General features: G+C 43.9%; 1 protein-coding gene across 1 annotated transcript; it reads right to left on the bottom strand.

Moving 5' to 3' along the window:
• Nucleotides 1–617: 617 nt before the first annotated feature.
• On the bottom strand, nucleotides 618–17983 carry TMC8 (transmembrane channel like 8). The gene is made up of 15 exons (XM_048487417.1): nucleotides 17949–17983; nucleotides 17149–17297; nucleotides 16112–16264; nucleotides 15926–16005; nucleotides 15500–15639; nucleotides 12742–12883; nucleotides 11949–12107; nucleotides 10948–11096; nucleotides 8650–8773; nucleotides 7067–7164; nucleotides 6355–6538; nucleotides 5805–5935; nucleotides 5561–5716; nucleotides 1256–1334; nucleotides 618–1109 (listed from the first exon to the last, which is right to left on the bottom strand). Exons 1-15 carry the CDS (start codon nucleotides 17981–17983, stop codon nucleotides 1047–1049), a joined length of 1842 nt encoding a protein of 613 aa, XP_048343374.1. The 3' UTR covers nucleotides 618–1046.
• Nucleotides 17984–18973: the final 990 nt, after the last annotated feature.

Raw genomic sequence — 18973 nt, 5'->3', positions numbered from 1 at the left:
TAACAGCTTTGCCATTGCCTATGTAAAATATAAATTGGCCTATTATGGAAAACAAGGTTAGGAGCTCCCCTGGGCGTACCACTCAGGGGGACATATGGGGTGAAATATCCCTGGGCTGCAGCCATTTAGACATATGCGGGGTTGGAAATCCCCCCCACACACCCCTCCTCCTTTTCCCGGAGTTAATGCATGTTCTATAATATGATGTTGACTTTGAGATTACCTGGTGCAAAAAACTGTTGTTTGGTCATGGTGGGGGAAGGAGGTGGCCGCCCATACAGGGGGGCAGAAAACTCAGATTTTGCACTGGACTACATTTTCCCTAGATACGCCTCTGGGAGCTCCCCAAATATACTCATGCATGCATTCCTTTCCCTATGCACCCATATCAGCACCTCTCACAAATAGACTCACCCTCATGCATATCATGTACACATATCTTAAGTACAGATTTGTACAACCATAATAATGATATCTGGGACAGAATTACATTCCACTCGATTTCTTTTGCATGTCCAAGACATTCATAATCCGGATAGTGAACAGACTACTTTAATGAGGACTGATGGCATGATCTACTGAATAAGTTTTAAATATAGAAAACCCTTTTTCTTATGTCAGTTTCATGAGCATGCATATCTTTATTGACATGCCTGTTTTTCCCAAAACAGCAACATTTCTAGTACACAGTAGCAAGCTTCCTGCTTGTTCCAGTGTGAGACTGTGAGGGAAAGATCAATATTAGGTACATAATTCAATATGTAAGGCAGCCTGTACAAACAGTGAGAAAGTAGATACAGATCAAGGGTATGAGAGAGTGAATGTAGGAGCCAGTTTGTCCCCATTACAATGAGACCTTGCTCAGTATAAAAACCAACCAGAGAAAGGGGATTCCTTGGCTTCTTCTGTGACCAGTCTAAGCAGATTTTGGTCATTCTGAGCTCTCGTCCCTCTTCAGAAGCGAGGAAAATTTTCCTGCTATTGACATATCAGTATAGTCCTTTCATAAGATGTTTATTTCCTCTCGACGACTTTTCTCACCAAACTCATGGAAGATCTACTAGGTGCAAAGTCAGTTTTTTTATCAGGCACCATTTTTCCTGGACACACTAGATGAATGCAAAGAAGAGATGAATTGTGTTACACAGACTGAATTCAGAACATCATCCAGTCACAGGTTATTAAAGATGCAGTGATGGATATTTTTATTATAGATCAGCTAACGTTCCTCTGAAATACCTGAAGGACCACTCACCTGTACTCGTTGCCTCTTGAGCCTTTCAATCTCTTGTCTATTTGCTCGTGCCTGAGAAACGTAGATGGTGAGGATGAGGCTGTGGGAAAGGAAGATACCATCATACTAATGGCAACAATTCTTTCTCTTGGGTCCCACTCAACCAACTCACCAAAGAAGTAATGCCATTTTAGATTTTAAGAATGTGGCTGCAAGAACTCAGTTATAGATATATTCACAGTTAACTTTGATTGCTATTCGTCAAATCGGATCCCCTACATATGATTTGGCGAAATTCCTGGCTGCACAACTACAAACCCATATTGGACTGACTACACATTACATTAAGGACTCTGCTCACTTCATTGAAAAAAATCAGCAATCTTAAACTCAACCCCAATGACAAACTGATCAGCTTTGATGTGGTTTCCCTATTCACCAAGGTCTCCATAGCAGACACCATGGCACTCATTAACCAGAAATTCCCAAAAGACATCACAGCCCTGTTTCACTATTGCCTCACTACTAGCTACTTCCAGTGGGATAATGAATTCTATGAACAGAAAGATGGAGTAGCCATGGGTAGCCCTCTTAGCCCTGTAATAGCAAATTTTTATATGGAACACTTTGAGGAACAAGCCCTGGAACAGCACCAAAAAAGCCCACCATATGGTTCCATTATGTGGATGACACATTCATCATTTGGAGCCATGGAGAAGAAGAACTCAACAAGTTCCTGGACCATATCAACAAGATCCACCCAAACATCCAATTTACTATGGAAAAAGAAAATGAAGGAATACTGCCATTTCTAGATGTCTTAGTCATCCGCAAACCAAACCAACAATTGGGCCACACAGTATACAGAAAACCTACGCACACTCATAGATATCTGCACAAAAACTCCAATCATCATCCAGGACAAAAAAGGAGCACCATAAACACTTTGGTAGATCGCGCAAACAGACTTTGTGAACCTCACCTCCTTCAAGATGAATTGAATCACCTAAATTGGGCTCTACAGGCTAATGGTTACTCTACTACAGACATCAAAAGAGCTGCAAGACCAAGAACAAGCCACATGAACAAAGATAAAGAGCCATCTAGAGGGAAAGTGTTCTTACCATACATTAAGGGAACCACTGACCGCATAGGAAAACTGATGAAGAAACATAATCTACAAACAATCTACAGACCCACTAAGAAAATTCAACAAATGCTACGTTCAGCAAAGGATAAGAGGGATCCTCTATCTACTGCAGGAGTCTACCACATATCATGTAGCTGTGGACAAGTCTACATAGGAACCACCAAACGCAGTGCTCTGACAAGAATCAAAGAACATGAACGGCACTGTAGACTATTTCAGCCAGAAAAATCAGCAATAGCAGAACACATGATAAACCAACCTGGACACAGAATATTATTTGAAAACACAGAAATTCTGGACCACTCTGACAACCACGATGTCAGACTGCACAGAGAAGCCATTGAAATCTACAAGCACATGGACAATTTCAAAAGGAAGGAAGAAACCATGAAAATGAACAGAATTTGGCGGCCAGTGTTGAAAAACACTAGCATCAAGACAGTGACTAATCAGCTCCACACAAACACAGGACAACTATAGATAATAGCAATCAAAGGGAACAAAGGCCAGGTTACTTCTATTCTATTCTATTGACCTTGCTATCTTCATTGTGACTTACATGCTACAGACTTCATTGTTACTCACATGCCAAGCTACTTCTATTCAGATGGCCTCACCTATTGACCTCACAGTATATATACTCCACTTGCTTTCCTTTCCTACATCAGATCCTCTGAAGATGCCAGCCACAGATGCAGGCGAAATGTCAGGAGAGAATGCTGCTAAAACACGGCCATACAGCCCGGAAACTACACAGCACTCCAGTGATTCCAGCCGTAAAAGCCTTCGACAATACATATTCACAGTTAAGTTTTTAAAAATAAAGACTGCTTAACAACAGTTATAGCTGTGAACTCTTTTTGTCCTGCTGATGTTATCAAAGCATCAAACTGATAATCAGGTGAACTGGTGAGGATGTTGATGTAGGCAGATGTTGTAGATGTTTTCTGCGTGTGAACTGGTAGATGTTGTGCAGGTTTGTTGTACCCATAATATGCTTTTTAAAAGTGTTGGGGATTGACTATACAAGTGATTCAACAAGATGATACCTAGAGCATCAGGTTTTAGACCATTCACTACAATAATAGAATTACCATCAATAATATTGATGAGCTCTTGCCAAGACTGACATTTTCTAGAGCATCTGTAAATTAGTTTTTCAAGATGTCGAGAGACAGACATCCTTATGTGAACCAATTCCACAGATCAAGGATTACATTTAAGATTTGGTCAAATTATCAAACATCCTGTTGGGTGAAAGAGGGCTTTACATCAAAGCTTCTGAGATCGATTTGAACAACAAAAGAGCTGGCCTAATTGTTAACATCCTGGCCAAATATGAAAAAGTCGCCTGAAAAAATGGAAGTGTGTGTGTGTGTGCATGAGGGGGGGGGGGATATTTCTATAAAACAGGCAGCTCTCACTCGCTCACATGCTTACATGTGCTGAAGCCATGGAATTGCTTGAGACTGTACTTAAAAGTATTCGGAGTTAGATTTTGTTATTTTATTCTACCAACTTAATCAAAAAGTACTTGTACCTGAATCTTTAATTATATACTGAAATAAAGTCTAAAGCTTTTACAGGAGTGGTTTCACTGTTTGTGAGGGTCTGACCCACACCTGACTACAACTACCTTAAAAGGGGGATTTAATTTCATGGTTTAGGCACAGGATAGGGGAATGAATATCACCCATGCTGGTGAGATACTATCAGAAAGGTTTTGGCACAAAATTGGGTCTTGATTGTTACACCTATAGATAAGAGTCTTTCTGTAATTAAAAAACGAGTCCTGTCCTTTTGGTAGCACCGTAGCATTGATTCCATTGGTGCATAAAATACAAAGAAAATCAGTTATTTTCTCTTGCCTGATTTGAAAAGAGCTTGAAGGCAGAACATGGTTCTTGGAGAGGGAAAGGTTTCTGGTTCCAGTGGTCATTATAGATCAAAGTAAATGGTCTGAATTAAGTCCAAGAGAGCAATAGGACTGGACATGGCAACTAATGGCTGATTATGCACAAGATGTCTGCGGCACAGTGGGGATGAATGTCTGTCACGGCATGCTTTCTTGTACAGACCTATTTCCTGGAGCCCCACTTTCACTTTCCATCTCTCCACAGCAAGCAACACCACTTCTAGCATGGCTTTTCATTTGCTTCGCTGCTAGAGCAGGGAGACTTGACAGTGAACACAGCTTTGCCCCAGACATCTTCCCTCCACTCACAGCCATCCTTCCCACTCCCTTGCACTGCCGTCCACGTCTTTCCCCTCACCCCTGTTCAGAGGCGAAGCGAGGGGAAACTATCCCCGGGGTGTGCGTGTGCCCTGTGCCCCTGCTGCAGTGACCCCGCCCTGGAACACCCTGCCACGGCCTGGCCATGCCTACACCACGGCTCCGCCTGGGGCATCATGCCCTCCCACCCTGTGGATGCTACGCCACTGCCCCTGTTCTATGTTGCTGGCTCCTTCCTGCTTCTCTAAATGCTCATATTGATATATCAATATATTGACATAATAATAACATTCTTTATCTTTATTAACCTTTAACAGGCATAAAACATAATAATAACAACGAGTTGACTTTTGTAAGGAACAGAACAATGGTCTCTTTTTGGCTGCATACCACCTCCCCTGCTCTGCTTCTGCAGAGGGGGAATAGGAGGGGCAGGGAATTTCAGCTCTAGTCTTGAGACTACCAGGTGTGGTGAGATCTGTGCCTTTAAGGTGAAGCTGATGGGTAGAACTGAGGGAACCGGAAGAAGCAGAGGCCCAACAGAGTTCTGCAGACAAACTGTGCTGCAGGCTGTAGTCTGCCTCCTTATGTGTAAATAGGAAAACTACAACCACAAGCCCACTGTGCAGTGAAGAGCCTCGAAATAAACATTCCATGTATATCGGGCCAAGGTTAACCACTTCAGTGTGTCATCTTTCCTATCGACAGTTGCCAGGCCAATGAGCAACAGGTAAACCTGCTTTGGTTAATAGACTTTAAGTAGACCACATGTTTGGTTGTTCAGTGTTCAAAACTAGTGAGTTGGTCAGAGGTACAAGTGCATCAGAACCATGATCTGATGAGATCTGAAACAAGATTAAACAATTATTCCTCATTCCCAATGTAGGTGTTCCCTTCATCACTACCTCCATGTATTTTTACTTACGTCTCAAATGGGACTCACCTGAGCAGCATCAAGAGTAATAGACAGAAGATATTCGATGTGGCATAATTCCAAATAAGCAGTGCCCAGGTAGGTAGGTGGGACGTTGCTTTAGGCACGGCCTGCCAAGAAGTTGAATAGTTGACAAACAGCCCACAGGCCTGAGATGGGCGGACACTGAAAGAGAAAAGAGTGACTGTCAAGGAAAGGTTTCACCAAATGTTTATGCCTAGATTGTCTACTCCTCAATTTCCCCTTCACTTACCTGCTGATGGCATAGCCCAGAGATGCACAGGCCAGAAACAAGCCTAGTAGTAACATAATTTGAAAGAAGAATTTAGAATGGGTTGCTCGAAACAGCTGAGTTGAAGGCCGACAGTTCTGGAACAAAGTGTACTGGCGTGAGAGAAAGAGATTGTGTGAGAAAGCAGTTTTACACAGGGGTCTTGGAGCATAAGTAATCTCTTGTCACTAGGAGAGATGAAAATCATGAAGTATAGTGGGATGAGGGTCCTATGTTCCCACTTAGCATTTAGGAATTAGGGAAGAGGAAGGAGGAAAGAGAGGGAGAGTAGTACTTTCTTCACCCTACTTCTCCACAATTCTGGGATTCAGCCAGCAGTTTCAGTTTCCATGAGATATATTTTGACAGCCATACACAGAATGCATTTCCCCCACTTCTATATATATAGTGCCAAAGTCCTCCATCACTAGCAAGTGTTGAGATACCACCTCTTAATCCCCTGAGTTGTGCTCAAAACCCACTGGTATCCTTTTGTAGTATGTGTTGTTTAAACATGCAAGAGAGTCTTTACCTTTTTTATATAGAATGTAAGGAAGATGACCACACATCCGACCAAAGGCAGGAGAGGACAAAAGAAGATCCCAGTCCATATGACTGTTTGAACTGCTACAATATCCAGCACATTGTGAGGCACCAGGAATTCCTCTTTGCCAAGCCAGCGAGCCAGGGCACAGGATGAATGTTTAGCTAACAGCCTGGGAGTAAAAGAGAGAGAGTTGCAGCAAGACTGCACACAGCTTCCTACCTAAGCTGGATCCTTGGAAGTGAACTACAGCAAAGTAATGTATTCTGCCCCTTGCTCATGGGCAATACATCTTGCTTTACAAATGTTCTCCAGTCAGCAACAACAAGATGACCACTGACCCAATGCTATTATTCCATACCACCCAGTATTACTGGGAACTAAGCTAGTGACAGAGAAGATCAACTACATAACACCTCCAAAAGGAAAGAAGTGCCCTACCCACTGATAAGGAAAACAACTTGCTTGGCCCTTGAAAGGACCACTACAGTGGCGTAGCACCAAGGGGACGGGGTAGGGTGTGATGCACCGGGGGCACGCCGGTGCAGGGGTGTGGCGGTGGTGTTGTTCCAGAGTGGGGGGCGTGACAGGGACACAGGCGCAGGCATGCCCCGAGCGCAGTTCCCCCTCGCTCTGCCCCTGGACCACTGTCAAGGAAACCCTAAGGTAGATGAACACCAGTGGTGATCTCTTGGCTTACCTCCGTGGCAGACTGATAAGGAAAGCAAATGCCAAGGTGGTCAAGAAGCTGAAGACAGTCATCTTATACATCTCCTGTCCAATGTGAGTTTCCCAGCACTGCAGGCACAACAATATCACCAGAGTGACTCACACAAGGAATGCTATTTCTAGGAATGTTATCCTATGTCAGTGTAATATACATAGACTGTCACATGGAGTTATTGGTGTTTTTAAAAGCTAAAGTCACAGTGAATGTGTGCAATATCATTTTATAGGGGTTGATGGTACAAACAGAGCATATGTTTGCCCTTTATTCTAATTCCATGGAGAAAATCACCACTCAATTTGTATATTATTCAAGGTGGTCATTTGTAATGAATTAAAATCAAAAAGATTTAATCTCACTATATAATTGAGCAGCATGTTCCCAACAACGAATCAGAAAAGGGCTGCTGGGAAGTATAGTCCTCAGCTAACCAGGAAGTCCCACATTCTAGCTGCCCCAAAGGGGCAAGAACTACACTTCCCAGCAGCCCTTGCTGCAGGAAGCCATTCTCTCTTCCTCCCTCCACTGTGTGCCTCTCCCTGGTGGTGAAGAGCTTTGAAAAGGGGGGAAAGTACAGTAGGAAGCCATATTTCCCTCCACCCTCCATAATGTGCTTCTCCCTTTCAGGACTAGATCCTTGTGATGAATTGTGAAGAACCTCCTGCCTGGAAACATGGAACAAACTCTGTCAAGTTGGGGCTGAGCTGGATGAGCCTGTTTGGAAAGTTAGGAGAGCCTCTCGAGGGGTGTGGGGGGCGGGTAGGGAGAAGCTGAGAAAAGACAGCAAAGTTGGGGAAACTTGTCTGTTTATTTGCATGGGGAAATCTGAGAAAGGAGAGCCCATTTGCAAAGTTAGGAGAACCGAATATGTCTGTGTATGTGTGTGTGGAGCCTATGGCTAATGCAGTAAATACTACTACTACTATGTGTGTGTAAAATGTGAGAAAGGAGAGCATGCTTGCAAACTAGGGGAGCTGGTCTGTGCAGGGGGGGGGGGGAACAGTGGGAATCTGTAAGTAAGCTTTTAAAAATTGAATAATTAGCCTAGGTTTTCATTCTCTGTGGAAAATTGTGGGGCCAAGAGGAGGGGAAAGGCAGAAGGATTTAGCCTCCCCAGTGGGCACCATTAACCCACCAACAGGTTTTTAGAGCCCATTGTGTCTGTTCGTACAGTAGGCTTTACTACTAGTGGCTCATAATCAACCAGGATTTCCTTATTGCAGGATGACAATCAGAACTGTAGCTAAGCAAAAAGTCCAGGGTGAGTTGGAATCAACACAAATGAAAACCAGACACACTAATGTCCAAGGAAGGATGCCAGGGAAAGGAATGCCAAAAGAGACTAGTGAAAGAGATGCTGTTAAAAATATAAAGTAATTTTCACTGGCTAGATATGCAAAGTACCAGTGTATCCGTTCCACATCAAGGACAACTAATTCTCTTCCATATGGACAGATGCCTAATTCCAGAATGTTTCACATCCGAACATGTTATTTGGCACAATTTGCTCTGAACCAGAAACGTGCACCCTGATTATCCCGTGTATCTCCAGTCACCTGATAGAGTTTGTTGTAACCGCATGGTTGGCACTGGGGAGCATTTCTTCTCCCTGTGCACAGGACCCTCTGGCTCAGAAAGAGCAGGAACATTCCCAGGCTGGACAGCTTCAGGATCACACATCTATAAGACAAAAGAGACTACACTTTACACACAGGGTGTACAGTTCTGCCTAGCCACTTAAACCACATACTCTAGGGTCTGAGAAACTGACTGTGAGCTAATACTGATGACTTTTGCCACATATTCGCACACAAGATCTGCAGCTGCATCTCTTTACCACTATGCAAGATGATACATCCACAACCAGCTTTCTAAGTAGTTTATATGCAAACCACAATCAATTACTACATAATAAAAGAGTGCCTGATCACAGGTTACAAACTCCTCATGTCCCCCATGTACTGGCTATGGTCCTTTCAACCGGAGTTCTGTGTTCAGCATTTAATTCCCTGGCATTTATGGGGACAGAGTGCTGGAGGCATAAGCTTTCATTACACACAGCCGAAAAACAGCGCCCTAGGGATGGTAAAAACACCATCCCTGGGGTGCTGTTTGCACAGCTGCCCGATGTAGCAGCGCTGTGCTTGCCCCCCCACCTGTGCGAAAACACTGCTTTTGAAACTCGCTCCCTGAGCGAGTTTTTTCAAAAGCAGCGTCTTCCCGCTGGTGCAGTGCGAAGCATATAAGCATGAGGGTGCCACATTTGGCCCCTCTGGTGTTCCTATTCACCTACCTCTCCTCCCTGTGCAGCTCTGGACAGCTGGAGAGACTCGCCCACGCTGCCCTCTGACTCCTGGCAGCCATCCAGAGCTGTGCAAGGAGGAGAGGTAGGTGAACAGGATGACCTGCAGGCAGCTCTGTGCAGAGCCGCCTCTGCAAGTCGCAGCAGCCTTGGCGCTGCCTGCACGAAACCATGCGAATGGTTTCGTGCATCCACCAGCATTAATTATGCCAGTGGACAGCTGTTTCTGCCACCATGCAAAAACGACCTTAGTGAAAGGCCACAGGGAGTTATTTGTCCTTCTGGGAAAGCTTATGTGTAACACAGCAAAACACAGAAGCTTCCCCAATGCAGCGAACAGCATCTCCCCATGTCTGTTTCAGATCAAAAAAATTGCACAAATAGTTTAAACCCCCACTGCCTGCACACCATGGTCCCAATCCAAATTGGCCCCATATATGCCTGGGAATTATGTTCTGAGCCTGGAATTTTCTGAGTGTGCCTGTTGACAGGACCAAGAGGGACACATGGAGGATTCAAATAGGCTTTCTGGGTGTCTTACAGCCCAATCCAGCATGAAACTTTGGAACAAACACCACAGGCAAAGTCTGTAAACTCTTCCTCCCTGTTAACTTTTTTTTTTGCCACAATAAATATCTGTCACCCCTGAGGTGGTGATGTGTCTAGGGAACTTTTAATCAGTTATGTTCTCCTGAGCCCTGACCCAATTAACACTCAGGAGGCGAGAGTTAGGGTGAAATAAAAGGAATGGTTTATTGTTGCTGCAGCACCAAATTCCATTGAAGGCAGAAGCCCAGAATACCATGGGTTTCCAGGTTTTATGCAGTTTACAGAGTCATAAAGTCAGCATCATCACATTGGGGAGGTAAAATACACCATTCTCTTAACATACCAGTACATGTGAAGCCCCCTTCATATGATCCATGATCTAAAAGACGCATCTAAGTGCCTCCCCTGTGTGGAGATTTTACATTAAAATGGGGCAACAAGGTCATTTAGGTGTCAGCCTGACCCCATGTGACACCTTGTTTATTCCAGAATCCGGGAGATGTTTTGACAGCAGACTATACGGTTCTCATACTTCCAAGTGCTGATCAAAGCAACATTGGCATTATTATACTATGGGAGGAAATACACAGGGCCACAAGATGTCTCTAAGTTACTCAGGAGGGTTTGAGTGTGAATTCTAACACCCTGTTCCTGATAACAGGTTTTGTTATGTTAACCCTTTCCTTTGAACATCTTTACAGCAGGGCCCAATGAGCCATTAGCTCTGGTGAAAACCAGAGCATCTATTTGACAAGGGAATAACTTTAAAACTTAGACATTATTGATTAAGGCTACTACTTTCACCCATAAACATTTCAGCCAACAGAAAAACAAAACATTTTACACTTCACACGCATAGCAGAATACAAAGGATGTTTACAAGAGAGGGGGTTATTGTTTGTTCTAAGAAAAACTGAAATCGACATTCTGGAAAGAATAAAACAGTGCATTTGTAGTTGTCATTTTCTTTCCTCAAAGACGACACCACAGTGGAAGCACCTACCTGACCAGAGTAAGGTTAACTTCAGTCTTGGGAGAGCAGCCCTCCAACTGGGCCAGAGCATGGAACAGAAAGGGCAGGAGAGCATTCACTATGGAGATGACCACAGGTGGCAGATACTGGTTTACTACACTGAGGCTGGCAACATCTTGCTGGGAACAAACAAGTCAGAGATGCATTTGGCACAAGGAAGCATATTTATGGGCAGTGGATGTTTCTATCATGATAATATCTGTCAGAATCCAGGAACTTTGTCCCAGTGAGGCTTTCAGTTTTAGAATTAACTTGGCCATTCATTACACGGTGATATAATCATTTGTGAAAAGTAATCTATCCTATATATACCATGAAGATCTAAGTGCCCGATTTTCCACAATTCACCACTATCTGCCTCACACCCTGTGAGTGAACAAGTATGAAGGGAAATTCAAGTAAGCTGTCAATTAAGGATTTGGCTCTCAGGGATCTGGAGGCTTGAACTAATCTCATGGTGGGAAACTGGGATATAACTAAGTGAGCTACCCAGGACTACGACCCCTTCCACACATGCAGAATAATGCACTTTCAATCCACTTTCACAATTGTTTCCAAGTGGATTTTGCTATTCTGCACAGTAAAATCCAGCTGCAAAGTGAATTGAAAGTGCATTATTCTGCATGTGCGGAAGGGGCCTACGTGAGGGCACAAGTTTTTCCAGGTACAACACGAAAAAAAGGCTACGCAACTCTAACCATTGGAATTGGCAGGCAATGAGAAGCCCCTACATGGCCATTCCTGGTATACAGTCTAGGAGCTCAAAGTCCCTGATCCAGTTCTGGCAACTGATCTCTGTCCTTGTGCCTGTTGCTCAGCAAGCACCAAGCATCATGCCAGCTCAAGCTTTCAGTTGAGCTCTAGCAATTAATCCAGATTGGAGAACATGAACTCCAGATCCAGATTCAGGCTTAGCCACTAAAGGTCCCGTTATGGAGCTGACCCTGATTAGGAAGGAGGAGGTGGCCTACCTGGGAAACATCTGTGGCCAAGTGAATGCAAAAGAAAGCAGCAGAAATCAGAAGCAAGATGACGCCATTAATTAGCAGGCGTAGCAGATAGAGCTGTGTTAGTTGTTTCCATGTCCGCAGTCGCTTCTGCGCACGCCGGGTCTGCTCTGCCATATCAATCTGTTCCATGCAGAAGAGAAATAAAGTCAATTCTATCAGTGCAAGGAATAATGTGTTTCTAAGGTTTAAGCATGCAAGGCCTCTCCAGCAAAGCTCTAACATCTGAGGATACAGGATGTACAGTAATCCAAGGATGGAAACAATGAGTGCCTCTAACATTGGGATATTACCCTAAAGGCAGGAATTTGGTTTAAATCCTGTTTCTCTGGGCTGCTCCTGTAGATCTCAATCTAGTCAAGCACTATTAATGGCTACAACCTGGCTTTACAAATAAGGTAACAACGAGGGGACACGAGAGCTGAATGAAGATTCGAACCCAGGCAAATATCACAGGAGACCAGGAGCTTAATGTCTGAGCCATTCTTCTAGGTCTTCTTCAAATAACTAAGAAATGTGATGCCCTTTTTAGGCCACAAGTCAAAAAAGCTTAAAGGGCACCCTGGCTTATGAGAGGAAAAAGATTTCATGTGTATGCTTACATGTCTAGCTCATACTTCAAAAAACATTATTTTTTAAGTCTAGCCAGCAGTTTAAGTGATAGATAATTTAAAATGTGTTATGAATTTACACATTAATTTATAGGGTAAAGGGATAGGATCAGATTATCATATTCCACCGGCAAACTATACTGTACCTTAAGGACATTGTAAATACTCCGCTGTTTGAGGGTAGCCACCTCAGGATTTTGGATGCAGAAATCCCATTCTGCAAAGATCCTGATGCGTGTCTTGAATTCACCTCGTAGTGTCAGCCATTGCACCAAACTGGCAACAATTCTGCATATTGGGACAGTAGATTGGTTTGTCACAGATATGTAAGGCCTTTGTCCAGAACCAGGAGCAGTTCTGGAGCTCCTGACCCCAAGAGAGCCAGGCTGAGCGCACAGGACCAGAGCTCATCAGGATACCCCAGGACCAGGTGGTGAAGCTAGTTAGAGGGTGCAGGAAGGTGACAGACCAGTGAAAGACTTCTCTCAGACCAAACAACATAAAACACTCTCCAATGGCCAATTCAACAGACGAAGCTATCTAACTACACAGGGTCAAGTCCCATGGATGGTTAAGTCCTCACAGATGGTTAAGTCCTAAACAACTCAAGGTTTTTTTGCCATCCACTGAAGAAGAAACAAAAATCTAGGAGAATAACTGAACCAGGTCTGATTGATGACTATAAACGGCTTGTGTCAGTGTTACAAGAAGTAGCGGAGGACTCTTGTGAAGGCTATTTGAATAATGCCTTCTGAAAGCATTGGGATTTACTTCATGCAAATAAGACATGCTGAGTGGACTGTAGTAGCAATACTGGAGTGACTTTCCCCATTGAAAAACAGAGGCATTTTTAATAGTGTTGTTTATTGTTATTTATTTTCATATTTATTGTTATTTATTGTCATAGGTGATACTCCATGTATATTGTAACACACTTGTCTGTTGATGAGTTTGTATATTTGTATCACACAGGTGCACTTTATATCACTTTATATCACATTATATGTATTAGCATTTGATATCTATTGGCCACTGGAGAGTGTTTTGTGTTGTTTGGTATACTAGTAGGTTTCACCTCTCCATTTTTTGAGGATTGAGATTGGCTTCTCACAGGCCACCAGAAAAGAGAGCGTCCCTCAGCCAGCACAGGAGAAGCCAGGCTAGGGAACGGAGGGCCGGGCAAAAGCCCAAGCAGAGTAGAGCCAGACTACAACCTCGTCAGCGAAGCTGTCAGGTGAAAGGAGGATTTGGGAAAGGGTTTCAGGGAAAGTAGCACCTGGGGCTGAGACGAGGGATAGGAAGAGAAGCAAAGCAAAGATAGACCGGGTTCCAGGGCAAGCTTGCTCCTGGCTCAGGTAACCCAGGGGACCAACGAAGAAAAGGGCAACCCTCTCAAAAGGAGGCAGAGTCTGAAGCCAGAGAGAAAGTTGCTGGACTTCTCCTTAATGATGTGGACCAGTCCAGCCAGGGCAGAGAAGGGATCTGCTTCTAGCAATTCTGACCAAACTGAGGCCAATGATGACTCAGTAGAGCTGGCAGAGCCCACCAGTGAGGTCCTCTTGGCTGAAGCTGGGATAGTGGAGGCACCCACGACCTTTCTCCTGGCAAACTTTCTCCTGGCAAACTGATATAATTGTCATATGTAATATAGAACCCAGCTGGTAGAACAAGAAGATGGAGCTTGTCACAGCACAAAGATCCGCACAGGGGATGTGAATCAGCACTGGTGATGCCCAAATTCTTCTCAGATAGACATTGCAGGAAAAAATGGACATTTTTGATAGGCCATGAAAGTCAGGAAACCACTTTGAGATGCAGTGGGAAAGGAAGGGATAAAATATGATAGATTATTATAGAATACAGAAGAGATGGGGAAAGGACAAGGAGATTTTACTTATCCTTATAACCAAGGATAACACATTGGGACTGTGTAGATCAAAACATTTACAAAATGGAGCCAGCCTCTGGCTACAATTTCAGATTCCAAAAACTTTGGGGAACTCTCAGTTTTGCCAAAAAAATCTGAAATGTTTAAAAGTAAAGTAGTGTACCCCCCAACACACGTTGCAAAAAACTGGTTTGGGTGGAATATTAGATTGATATAGACTCATTTTAGGATGCCAATACTGGTCATCAAAAAAGGATGAGAAAAGCACAGCTGGAGAGAACAGCTGTGAAAGGGAAGGAAATTGCAAGAGAAGAGGGGAAGTCAAACCTGACCCTGAACTTGTGGAGTAGGTACCAGTGGAATGGAAATAAGTGGGGGGAAGTAGGAGCTGGAAGGGGAGGAACAGGACTTCTGCATTGCAAGCCCCTCTCTTGTCAATATTATATTATGTGTGTGTAAAATACCATTAAGTCACAGCTATCTTATGGTGACCATGACCATGTAAGATTTTTGAGGTAAGAGGCATTTGGAGGTGGTTTGTCATTGCCTACCTCCATGTTGGCTGAGAGTTCTTAGAGAACTATGACTGGACCAAGGTCACTAAGCTGGCTTTATGTGGAGGAGTGAAGAATTGAACCCGGTTTTCCAGATTAAAGTCTGCCACTTTTAACCAACACACCACATTGACTGTTGCTATTCCATTAGATAAATGTTTCTAATTATTGGGCAGCATGACATGGTATAAATACAATATGCAGTGGTGAAGTTCTTCACTGAGAATTAATGTCAAGTGATAGATTATCTTGCCTCTTTGCAATTGAGTTATGGGGAAAAGGTGACATTTTGAGACAAGGGAGCAATTAATAACTCCAGAGTCATAACACACTGCATATGTAAATCCCTCCCTGTCTCAAACCTTCTGTTCTGCTACTACTTACGTTTCTCCCGTACAGGCTCCCTCTCATACTTTCATACCTTGTCAGTTTGGAGACCAGGTCTCTATCTGGGCTACTTACCGCCAAAAGATCCAGAGGAAGCAACCAAAGAGGTATCCCAAGATGCTAAGCAGGTAGGCTAAGTGTATATTATAGTGGTGGTTGTTATCCTGTTTTACATGATAAGCACCATAAAATAGTCTGGAATGCTCCAAATAGCCCTAAGAAGAAATGAGAAGAAACTTGTAGATAGGCCTGAGCCACAATCATTTTCAAAGATTTAAACTCAGAACGTTAAGAAAAGAATTAGTGGGCATTCTTCTACCAGTTCATCTTGAATCCAAGAGAGACCACAACCTGTCTTTACATAAGGGTCTCCCTCTTTTCCACCACTCAATTTTTCACAGTTCAGGTACATTCCTGAATCTCCAACCCCACACACTTGCCTCCCCATGAAAACTTCCTGCCCAGGAAATGACCTGCAAACCATATTTCCTGCAAACTCACTTCCCCAGTGATGACGTCCTGAATGTGTTGCCAGACTGATCTATGACTGATGTCACTGCTGTAGTTCATGCACTCCAGCTCTAGGAGAAAGAACGTGGGTGGCATTTCAGTTGATCCTCCAGCCCTCAGGCAGCAATGTAGGAGTGCCGACAGAAACCCTAGTGCCTATGCACTTGAAGGACTCACCCGCACCTGGACCCTTCAGAAAACTGGTTGTGTCACGGGAGATGGTAACAGGCAGCTGTACAAATCCTGTGATAAGCAGCATAGCCAGGAAATTGATAAAAAGCAGGAACTTCAGGAAATAGAAATAGGAGTGGATGCCTGGGCCAAAAATCCCTGAGAGGAAAAGTGGAGGCAGAGATGACGCACAAGAGACAATGTGCCCAAATTCACAATCGCCTATATCACCAATTAGCCATGCTGGCAGGGGCTGATGGGAATTGTAGTCCATGAACAACTGGAGAGCCGCAGGTTGCAGACCCCTGACCCATATTATTGCCCCCTTGTTGGTTTCAGTCAGGCCTCATTAGAGTTTTTGCCAGTCACTGGTCAAGCTGAAATATCCACACAGTTCAATTTAATTAATATGAGTGTGTAAAGTGCCATCAAGTTGCAACTGACTTATGGCAACCCAGCAGAGATAGTTTGCCATTGCCTTTGTTTGCATAGCAACCCTGGTATTCCTTCGGTCTCCCATCCAAGTACCAACTAGGGCCAACCATTTTCAGCTTCTGAGGTCTGATGAGATTAGGCTAGTTTGGGCCATCCAGGACAGGGCTTAGTCAACATACAAAAGCATGCAATAGCCTTACTCATGGACTGACTGCCTCATCTTCCTGATCTACAACTAATCACATAAGCCCATGACTCAAAGGTATTTCAGAAGCAGATTTAAATTTTCCTTCTGTGTTCTTAACACCTTTGCAGCCAGCCAGCCTCTAGAGGTCCCCCTTGCCTCATACCAGCCTGCTCAGGGGTTATAAAAGTAATTAGACAGGCCGATGGAGGGCTCTCTTGAGTGGCAGCATTTATGAAACTAGGTCCCTTCTCAATGATGGAGAGGATTTTCTTTTTTCCTCCAAGTGTTCCAACTGATCTGATGCCACAGACACATTCTCATTAGTCCCAGCCCCAGTTTTAAAGTTTGACACAGATACCAGTAAGTAGGCCAGTGACCTTCTTTCAGCAGATCTACTTATAAAGCTGAATGTTCCTCTTACCCTCAATCTCATCCAGAGAAGCTTTCCAGAGCTGACAGATTCTGGCAAGATTCCAGATACCTTCTTGAAGTTGCCTATAGACCCTGTATCGTCTTCGGCACCAGGTCACCCAAGCAGACACCTCTCTTTCTGTGGGTGCATTCAGCCGCCTGCTCAAAGAAAATGGGTTCAAGGTTCCTTTCTGCCTTGCGAATCTGTGAGGCACCGTGAGGCACTGTGAGATTTAGGCCCCTTCTGCGCATGCAGAATAACGTTGTTTCGATCCACTTTCACAATTGTTTGCAAGTGGATTTTGCTATTTCACTCAGTTAAAATCCAGCTGCAAAATGCATTGAAAGTGCATTATTCTGCATGTGCAGAAGGGGCCTGAGTTAGAAGGGAATCACACGTCCATGTTCCTAATTAGGCTGCTTCCCCCTGCTCCCAAAGAGGGACACAGTCTCTCTCTGCTCAACTACTATCACTCTAAGTCAGCAAATGTTTTGCTGAGGGATAGCTTCTTAGCTTCCTGTTACGAGATAAGAGGGTGATGTAATTAAAAACAGATTCATAACCTCAAACTATAAATACAGAATTCACCCACTTCTTTGTGGATCGTAACCATCTTTCTATAGCAAATATCTCCACTCCGTGGGGCTGTTCTACCCATTAGAGTACTTTTCCTGAGAAAAACATTTTTCTGGCCTGTGGCTGTGTCACGGGCTGTGGTTTTAATCCAATATTATGGACTGTGTCAGACGTTCTTTGCAGTTAGACAGCACAATGCTAATTATGATTTCCCTCATGATCTCACTCCCAACCTGAGGAAACGCTTCTCTTGCATGGAATAAGGCATGGCTCTGAGCAACAGCTGTTGGTCACCTAACCCTTCCAGGGAGGGTTCTGTCTTCAAGTCTGGGCTGGTGGTTAGAACATCATGCTGCGGAAGTCCATGTCGTAGGTTCTGGAAGTCTTCCATAACTTTCAGTTCCTACAACAACAACAACAACAACAAAAATCAGGCTATGAGGCCTTAAAGAAAAGACCCTGAAATTAGATGTTTCAATCATCCTTTACCACCCTGCTTGTGCTCCATGGCTGCCCTTCAAAGACTATAGCTACACTATAGCCTAATCCTAGATTGTCCTTCACATTTTTTTGGGAATTGGACATCATCACAGTAAAGTAAGATTGACAGATCTCACGGAGGGGGGCGTACACTTTAAAGCTGAACATTGAGGCGAAGTGTCATGGAATGATGCTATCGCTCGAGCAGAGGGAAATCACACATGACTGTGAAAAGCATGGTGGATACAGCAATAAAACGGCTGCTACAAGGTGGAGCCAGCCACAAAATGTTTGCCATGGCCCACAGCTTAACTTCAGTAACACAGTGCAGATTTGTGTGCTGTAGTGACAACAGCTGCTAAAGCAACATTAATCTGCACAGCCAATCAAATCTCTAATAATCAATCAGAATCCTTGCCGGCCAAAAGCCCTACCTGGCCCTCCCCACTCCTAGAAACACTTGGCAGGTGCCAGAAAAGGTGTTGGTGATCTCCATGGCACCCATTGGCACCATGTTGGAAATCCCTAGTATAAACAAATAGTTTCATCCCAATCTGTCTGGAAAGTAGTACTCACAAATGTTGTTTCTTCTTGAAGTCTTGTGAAACAAGGAAATGCCATCTTGTTCACTGTACCACCAAACCCCATCCAGTCACCCCTAAATTGTGCTCTGGCAAAGACACTCCCTCCAGAAATAGGCAAGAAATATAAGCAGTTGCCTCAGTTACGACTCTTTTCTTCCTTGTTAGAAGGGATGATATAGAAGCATGGCCATGTG

The sequence above is a fragment of the Sphaerodactylus townsendi genome, linkage group LG03 (genome assembly GCF_021028975.2).
Source record: "Sphaerodactylus townsendi isolate TG3544 linkage group LG03, MPM_Stown_v2.3, whole genome shotgun sequence".
NCBI classification, from domain to species: Eukaryota; Metazoa; Chordata; class Lepidosauria; order Squamata; family Sphaerodactylidae; genus Sphaerodactylus; species Sphaerodactylus townsendi.
The sequence above is the reverse complement of the archived record's forward strand: the minus strand, read 5'-3'. Positions and strand labels throughout refer to the sequence as shown.

Bases quoted from the DNA above. Each gene is read 5' to 3' on its own strand.
- TMC8 (XM_048487417.1), bottom strand. From the start codon at position 17,983: ATGCCTTATTCCATGCAAGAGAAGCGTTTCCTCAG. The intron at 6,539-7,066 runs GTAAGCCAAGAG...TTTTACTCCCAG, and splicing joins CTTATCAGTCTGCCACGGAG to GCTGTTAGCTAAACATTCAT. The intron at 1,110-1,255 runs GTGAGTGGTCCT...GCATTCATCTAG, and splicing joins TCAAGAGGCAACGAGTACAG to TGTGTCCAGGAAAAATGGTG.